Source organism: Oncorhynchus masou, unplaced genomic scaffold, assembly GCF_036934945.1.
Source record: "Oncorhynchus masou masou isolate Uvic2021 unplaced genomic scaffold, UVic_Omas_1.1 unplaced_scaffold_6994, whole genome shotgun sequence".
NCBI lineage: Eukaryota > Metazoa > Chordata > Actinopteri > Salmoniformes > Salmonidae > Oncorhynchus > Oncorhynchus masou.
The window spans coordinates 6,604-16,152 of NW_027013454.1; the positions used below are offsets into that span (position 1 = coordinate 6,604).

Here is a 9,549-nt window from a genome sequence, read left to right on the forward strand (position 1 = left end):
CTTAACAATTACAATCATACCCATAACATGATGCAGCCACCACTATGCTTGACAATATGGAGTGGTACTCCGTAATGTGTTGTATTTGCCCCAAACACAGCAGTTTGTATTCTCATTTTTTGCAGTATTACTTTAATCCTTCTCGCAAACAGGATACATGTTTTGGAATATTTTTATTCTGTACAAGCTTTCTTTTCGCTCTATCAATTAGGTTAGTATTGTGGAGTAACTACAACGTCGATCCAGTGTCAGTTTTTTCCCCATCACAGCCATTTAACACGAACTGGTTAAAAAAAAACTCCCCATTGGCCTTATGGTGAAATCCCTGAGCAGTTTCCTTCCTCTCTGGCAACTGAGTCAGGAAGGACGCCTGTATCATTCTAGTGACTGGATGTATTGATATACCATCCAAAGTGTAATTAATAACTTTGCCATGCCGAAAGGGATATTCAATGTCTCATTTTTTAATGTCTGATTTTTTACCCATCTACCAAATGGTGCCCTTCTTTGCGAGTTATTGGAAAATCTCAGCTTACTTTGACCTCAAATTGCGTGCATGGTAAGCAACATGTGTGCAGGTCTGCAATACCAAAACGTATGCCAGGGATCATCAACTAAATTCAGCCGCGGGAAGATTTTCTCTTGAGCACATGTTCGGGGGCCAGAACGTAATTACAAATCATTTGACCGCAAGAACCCCAAACAGATATAATACTTGACCCAAACAATAATTTTAAACCTTGCTTACATTTTTTCTCAGAAAACTTAGGGCGGCCAATTAAACCACCTGCAGGCCAAAATCGGTACACGGGGCGCCAATTGGGGAACCCTGATGTATGCACTCACTGTTATAAGTCGGTTTGGATGAAAAGCATTTACTAAATGGCATAATAATTATAGATCTTATATTAGTTACATACAGCTACCTGGTTTACCTGATAGGGCCAGCTTGTTGTGTTTGTGACACTCTTTGAAGTTCTGGTTGAGGTCGTCGGACACCTTGATGTCCTGGAACATTCGAGCCAGCTTATTCACGTAGTCAGCAGGCATGCCTACCTCCTGCAATCAAGGGTAGGGGACATTGGCGACATGCTATAATTTTAAGTACGTGAGGTGGAACAAATGCACAAATAGGCAGCATGTGCACACACACAGTATCTCCCTTCCCATAAGACTGCGGCACACATGCAAGTACCCATCTAGGGCTGTGGTAAGAGCTATACCATATGGATGTGCGCTACACTCATTTGCAGACAGATGGCTTAGAGATTCCATTGGCATTATAGTATGAAGAATACAATTGAACATGAATAAAATGGACATTTTCTCCCAAAATTTGCGGAGTGTGCACGTGCAGCTATTCAGTGTTGAGCGGTTAATTAACAAAGAAACAGGTCCTCCTATATGCTTAATTTAGAGTTATGTGTTAAAGAGCAGACTATAGCCTAAGGCGGCATGATGGGACTAATGATTTGAAAAAAAGTTGCATGAAAGGCATGAAACTGGTTTCCTGTGCAGGGTGCACAAATGTGTGGGAATTAGTTGATTAGTGGCCCACAAAATATGTTTCCTGTGCGCTTTTTAATATGCAAGCTAGTGTTTTCCAGGTTTAAATTTGTCCTGAAAAGTTAAAAAAAAATATTCTGCAAATGGTTTAAAGTGTAGTAATCAACCTCCACTTTGGATGGAAATGCATTATGGACAAAGAAAAAAGCCCATATTAAAAAAAAAAATATTCTGCTAAATAGCACAGAAAATCAGAAAACATTTTATTCCTAGTGAAATACAGGTCTGATAAAGCCTAGGCCTAACTCTATGTAATGCGCGCTCAGCCAGGCATTGAACAGTTTGAGAACAGTGGAGTTATATTATCCCAAATTATAACTATCCAATCTACTCATCACCTTATGAATAGTAGGCCATCTTACATAAAATCGGGCAAAGATTATGCATGTGATGCTTTATTGTAAAGGTTCATTTTATGGTGAAAATGATCTTCCCTAAAACATGAAACTTACGCGCCACCTATGTATACCAGTTAGGCTACACGGTTGTAAAGAAGATTCATGCATGTTTCATTTAAGAATTGAGCAATACATATAGCAGCATGAGAAAGCTGGTATCCTATTTTTTAAATAGTGGTCAGTCAAAGCTCTTTTCACACAGAATTGCGCAATGACTATAAGACATTTCACGAGGCTCTGGGCACTCTAACCACGTTCTAACCACATTCTAACCACGTTCTTAACCACGCTCTAACCACGCTCTAACCACGCTCTAACCACGTTCTAACCACGTGCTCTAACCACGCTCTAACCATCTAACCACGCTCTAACCACGTTCTAACCACGTTCTAACCACGCTCTAACCACGTTCTAACCACGTTCTAACCACGTCTCAGTTCTAACCACGGTAACCATGTTCCAGGGGCCTATAGGCTACGTTTGCAGTTATTTGGCCACTTTAGTTGATACAAACCATATAGGCCTATGGGCTAGGCTACATGACTTGTGCGACTATAATTTAGGAACAGGAATGTTTCTTACCCAGTGCATGCTGGGCATCATTCACAAGTGATAATAGTCTGCTGGGTGACAATATTAACTTAATCTGGTCTTTCTATATACACGAAATGTGTGAAATTTGTTTGATTTATGGGAACCGGGGGCATTGGAGATAATACATGTCATTTCTGCACTTAAAATAGTGAATGGAGGTCACTTTTCCCATGGTTCATTTTCATGCCACCAGGTAGGCTATACTCCTGTTGTAAAGTGAAGCAATGTGCTTACTATTAGAATGCTTAGAAATAGATAGTAGGCCAGCCTATGAAAGCTGATGGAACACTCTTTAAGAGGCCATCAATTCTGTTCTCACGCAATTGCACAGCCTATAGAAATGTTGCACAACATGAGCTCTCATTAAGTATTTGATTTGAAGACATTTGCATTGATATCAGCGATTAGAGGGACAATAGTGTGCCAAGTACCAGGCCAATAGCGACTCAATTAGCAAGTGAGGTAGGCTAATAATGGCCATAAAGAGCAGCCTAGTTAATGCTAAACGGTCATGGAATTTGACTATGGTAATGACTGGTGACCGCCGGTAATGGTCACCGTAACAGCCCCACACCTACCCACAGGTTGTAGCCCTACAGAGCCCTACCGTAACAGCCCTACACCGTTACAGCCCTACCCCGTTACAGCCCTACCCCGTAACAGCCCTACACCGTAACAGCCCTACACCGTTACAGCCCTACACCGTTACAGCCCTACCCCGTTACAGCCCTACCCGTTGCCCTACACCGTTACAGCCCTCACCGTGAGCCCTACACCGTAACAGCCCCTACCCTACACCCACAGGTCGTACCCCGAGCCCTACACCGTAACAGCCTACCCACCCACAGGTGGTACCCAGGCCCTACCCGGCAGCCCTGCCCCGTAACAGCCCGGAGCCCTACAGCTACGTTACAGCCCTACATGCCAGCCCTACCCCGTAACAGCTCACACCGTTACAGCCCTACACCGTTACAGCCCTACACCGTTACAGCCCTACAGCCGTTACAGCCTACCCCACAGGTCGTACTACAGAGCCCTACACCGTAACAGCCCTACACCGTAACAGGTTACAGCCCTACACCGGAGCCCGTAACAGCCCTACTGTAACAGCCCTACACCGTTAGCCCTAACAGCCCTACACCTTCACCCAGGGTACCCAGGCCCTACCGTAACAGCCCTGCCGTAACACCCTACACCCACCCACAGGTCATACCCAGAGCCCACAGGTCGTAACAGCCCAGAGCCCTACACCGTTACAGCCCACCGTAACAGCCCTACACCGTAACAGCCCTAACAACAGCCCTACCGTAACAGCCCTACCCCGTTACAGCCCTACACCGTAACAGCCCTACACCGTTACACCCACAGGTCGTACCCGAACCACTCCACCATGTTCTCCTCGATTTCGCTGTCCGCGGAGATGTCCAGGATAAGGCGTCGGGTGGGGATGAGCTTTGTGGTAGTGCATGAATATCGTCTTTGTTCTGCACGCATTCAGCACCAGCAACTGCAGGGAGAACACAGAACACACCATCAGGTCATAGTGTTATACTATGACATGAAGCAGACGCTTTATCCAAAGCGACCAGTCATGCATGCACATTTCACATATGATGGTCCCGTGAATTGAACCTATACTCATTCTGGCGTTACAAGCCATGTTCTTACCAACTGAGCTACAATGACCACATATCATTAGTGCATACAGTAGCACAAAATGTTTTGCACGAAAACGGTGGAGTCTATTGGAGTTCCAGGTAGTCTTCCTCTCGCTTGGTCTTGAGCCTTCTCATTTGAAAATGAACATGAACCAGCTAAGAAGAAATGAAGTGTTTGCAGATCTGAAAAGAATGTATAATACAGCATCCCTCAGTACCTGCTAAAACAAAGTGAGAAAAACAGAGTATAAAGCAACGACCACACTAAGCTTAAAGACGAACGGGGGGGAGCGAGGCATTGTGTGTGAACGGATGTCATCGTCACCCATCTATTTTTGTGACTACCTGGACCTACCAAATGTTTTGAAATGTATTGAAATGAAACATGGATTTGAATGAAAAGTATTTGAATAAACATCGATGTAAGAAGCGAACAGTTTCAAATATGTCGTATTAAACATCATAAACACGAAATAGGTCAGGAGCCAGACAGGGAGCCTAAGAAGGAACAATTACAGCTACACTATTTCAATTATTTCCAGGCTATAGCCTACAAAGTTCATTGTGAAGCTTTTGCGAGTGCGACACAATTGTCTGGTAGGGACATAAAGCGTGGAAGCATTTAGAGTTAATTAGGAACGTATTCAGACCTCTTCACTTTTTCCACATTGTTATGTTACAGCCTTATTCATTATTTCCACCTCAATCTACACACAATACCCCATAAATGATACAGCAAAACGTTTTAGAAATGGTCGCTAAATCATTTTAAAAGAAAAACTCAAATACCACATTTACACATCATCAGACCAGAGAATCTTGTTTGGCTTCCGTCTGGCCACTCCACCATAAAGGCCTGATTGGTGGAGTGCTGCAGAGATGGTTGTCCTTCTGGAAGGTTCTCCGATCTCCACGGAGGAGCTCTGTCCGAGTGACCATCTGGTTCTTGGTCACCTCCCTGACCAAGGCCCTTCTCCCCAATTGCTCAGTTTGGCTGGGGAGCCAGCTCTAGTGTGTGGTTTCAAACTTATTCAATTTAAGAATGGAGGCCACTGTTCTTGGGGACTTTCAATGCTGCACACATTTTTTGGTATCGTTACCCAGATCCGTGCCTTGGTACAATCCTGTCTCACCGCTCTACAGACAATTCCTTCAACCTCATGGCTTGTTTTTGGCTCTGACATGCACTGTCAACTGAGGGACATTACATAGACAGGTATAAATTCATTTAAATTTGCCACAGATGGACACCAATCAAGTTGTACAAACATCAGCCCAAGGCTGCTTGCACACCGATTGGGTCAATGCGTTTTTTTAACAGGAGTCATTGTTGACTTGAGATATACTTCTGAGGGACAATAAACAATGATGTACGATTTCATCCGAGTACGCACGTGTGGCCGAAGCCTTAAGGAAAGCTTGCTGGAGTCATCAAATCATTACGCGCACACACACACGTACCACTTCCTTGAGCTTGGCCTCGATCTCCTCAGATGCAAGTTTCTTGCTCAGCGGGGTTTTCCTCAGCAGCATATCACAGTAGTTGGCCAGCAACTCTGGACACTTGGACTCTGGCTGAGTCTTCAGCCCCACCCTGACAGACAGACAGTACAGAGAAAGTAGAACTCGTAAACTCACACGTTCACAAATGAAGCAATTAACAGTTCAGAAGTGGAACTTAAAAAAACTTTTGTTTTAAGTATTCAAGAAAAACACAAAAGATCTACCTCTCACCCTGTTGAATGCTCCCACAGTTTTATCAAGTGCAACATCAATAAATACTGTAGCAGCCTTCAACAGTATGCCGGTATCAATGTTGAATTCAGTGAAGCAATTAAAGCAGTAGACCAGTAGAACTCCTACCCTTTCTGCTTCAGCGGAAGATCCAATTTAAAAATAGTAGCGTCATTCACAACTGCTTTGTAAGCCTAAGAAGAGGGAGGGGGAAAAAAAAAGTGTTACATATACAGTGACAACTGCAAATACAGCGCATAAATTCATTGACAACGTTGTGTCAATGTTGGACAAACGTTGACGGAACGTTGAGCTTCCATTTATTGGCCATGTTGAATGTTTATTGGCCGACCTTGTCTCGGGCTGTGAGGAAGCGAGGGTCGTCCTGAAAGGCTCCGTTAACCAGCTCACTGAAGCGGATGAACAGGGTGAGGAGCTGCTCCACGTACTTCTCAGAGTCCTGCACACACAGAGAAATACAAAGACGACTGGATTGTTCCCGTCACCTTTCAGTAAATACGTCACAAAAGCAATATGTATTTATTATCTCTGTTAGTGTAACATATGTGTGTGTAAGCAATGTGTATTTATTATCTCTGTTAGTGTAACATATCTGTGTGTGTAAGCAATATGTATTTAATATCTCTGTTAGTGTAACATATGTGTGTGTGTAAGTAATATGTATTTAATATCTCTGTTAGTGTAACATATCTGTGTGTGTAAGCAATATGTATTTAATATCTCTGTTAGTGTAACATATCTGTGTGTGTAAGCAATATGTATTTAATATCTCTGTTAGTGTAAGTAATATGTATTTAATATCTCTGTTAGTGTAACATATGTGTGTGTAAGTAATATGTATTTATTATCTCTGTTAGTGTAACATATGTGTGTAAGTAATATGTATTTAATATCTCTGTTAGTGTAACATATCTGTGTGTGTAAGCAATATGTATTTAATATCTCTGTTAGTGTAACATATCTGTGTGTAAGCAATATGTATTTAATATCTCTGTTAGTGTAAGTAATATGTATTTAATATCTCTGTTAGTGTAACATATGTGTGTGTAAGCAATATGTATTTAATATCTCTGTGAGTGTAACATATCTGTGTGTAAGTAATATGTATTTATTATCTCTGTTAGTGTAACATATGTGTGTAAGTAATATGTATTTAATATCTCTGTTAGTGTAACATATCTGTGTGTGTAAGCAATATGTATTTAATATCTCTGTTAGTGTAACATATCTGTGTGTGTAAGCAATATGTATTTAATATCTCTGTTAGTGTAACATATCTGTGTGTGTAAGCAATATGTATTTAATATCTCTGTTAGTGTAACATATCTGTGTGTGTAAGCAATATGTATTTAATATCTCTGTTAGTGTAACATGTGTGTGTGTGTAAGCAATATGTATTTAATATCTCTGTTAGTGTAACATATCTGTGTGTGTAAGTAATATGTATTTATTATCTGTTAGTGTAACATATCTGTGTGTGTAAGCAATATGTATTTAATATCTCTGTTAGTGTAACATATCTGTGTGTGTAAGTAATATGTATTTAATATCTCTGTTAGTGTAACATATCTGTGTGTGTAAGCAATATGTATTTAATATCTCTGTTAGTGTAACATATCTGTGTGTAAGCAATATGTATTTAATATCTCTGTTAGTGTAACATATCTGTGTGTGTAAGCAATATGTATTTAATATCTCTGTTAGTGTAACATATCTGTGTGTAAGCAATATGTATTTAATATCTCTGTTAGTGTAACATATCTGTGTGTGTAAGCAATATGTATTTAATATCTCTGTTAGTGTAACATATCTGTGTGTGTAAGCAATATGTATTTAATATCTCTGTTAGTGTAACATATCTGTGTGTGTAAGCAATATGTATTTAATATCTCTGTTAGTGTAACATATCTGTGTGTAAGCAATATGTATTTAATATCTCTGTTAGTGTAACATATCTGTGTGTGTAAGCAATATGTATTTAATATCTCTGTTAGTGTAACATATCTGTGTGTGTAAGCAATATGTATTTAATATCTCTGTTAGTGTAACATATCTGTGTGTGTAAGCAATATGTATTTAATATCTCTGTTAGTGTAACATATCTGTGTGTGTAAGCAATATGTATTTAATATCTGTTAGTGTAACATATCTGTGTGTGTAAGCAATATGTATTTATTATCTCTGTTAGTGTAACATATCTGTGTGTGTAAGTAATATGTATTTAATATCTGTTAGTGTAACATATCTGTGTGTAAGCAATATGTATTTAATATCTCTGTTAGTGTAACATATCTGTGTGTGTAAGTAATATGTATTTATTATCTCTGTTAGTGTAACATATCTGTGTGTGTAAGTAATATGTATTTAATATCTCTGTTAGTGTAACATATCTGTGTGTGTAAGCAATATGTATTTAATATCTCTGTTAGTGTAACATATCTGTGTGTGTAAGCAGCTTATGTATGTGTAGCACTCACCGAGGTGATGGTCTCGGCGGAGGCCACCATGTCGGCCAGCCCAGCAGACATGATGTGTTCCTCTAAGTCCTTCAGCATGGGCTCGATGCCACTAGGCACCTTGTCCATCAGAGAGAACATGAGATGGAGCTCTATAAGGTGGAGGAAAGCTGCACAAACACTGTCCATGATACTGCAGCTCGACTCTGTAGTGATTATAGCTATAGTATCAAACAAAGGGTACGCAGCAGCAATTGATGGCCAGATTTGAATAACCAGTATTTAGAGTTTGGCTGATTCTCCGGTCAACATGCTTTTTAGTTCAGGACTATGCTTCATCTATGTACAGTATACCAGCCCTTAAAGTTAAACATCACAGTGTACCAGCCCTTAAAGTTAAACATCACAGTGTACCAGCCCTAAAGTTAAACATCACAGTGTACCAGCCCTCTTAAACATCACAGTATACCAGCCCTTTAAAGTTAAACATCACAGTATACCAGCCCTAAACATCACAGTATACCAGCCCTAAAGTTAATCATCACAGCATACCAGCCCCAAAGTTAATCACAGGTACCAGCCTCAGTTAAACATCACAGTGTACCAGCCCTTAAAGTTAAACATCACAGTGTACCAGCCCTTAAAGTTAAACATCACAGTATACCAGCCCTTAAAGTTAAACATCACAGTATACCAGCCCTTTAAAGTTAAACATCACAGTGTACCAGCCCTTAAAGTTAAACATCACAGTATACCAGCCCTAAAGTTAAACATCACAGTGTACCAGCCCTTAAAGTTAAACATCACAGTGTACCAGCCCTTAAAGTTAAACATCACAGTATACCAGCCCTTAAAGTTAAACATCACAGTATACCAGCCCTTAAAGTTAAAACATCACAGTATACCAGCCCTTTAAAGTTAAACATCACAGTATACCAGCCCTTTAAACATCACAGTATACCAGCCCTTAAAGTTACATCACAGTATACCAGCCCTTAAAGTTAAACATCACAGTATACCAGCCCTTAAAGTTAAACATCACAGTGTACCAGCCCTTAAAGTTAAAACATCACAGTGTACCAGCCCTTAAAGTTAAACATCACAGTATACCAGCCCTTAAAG

General features: G+C 40.5%; 1 protein-coding gene across 1 annotated transcript; it reads right to left on the reverse strand.

Annotated features, from left to right (window-relative positions):
- Positions 1–935: 935 nt before the first annotated feature.
- On the reverse strand, positions 936–8,616 carry LOC135537025 (cullin-5-like; the record flags this gene model as incomplete). The annotated part of the gene is made up of 6 exons (XM_064963237.1): positions 8,449–8,616; positions 6,303–6,410; positions 6,080–6,144; positions 5,678–5,810; positions 3,934–4,065; positions 936–1,059 (listed from the first exon to the last, which is right to left on the reverse strand). Coding segments are annotated over exons 1-6 (730 nt in total), but the record flags the coding sequence as incomplete, so codon positions are not given.
- Between the last annotated feature and the right edge of the window lie 933 nt (positions 8,617–9,549).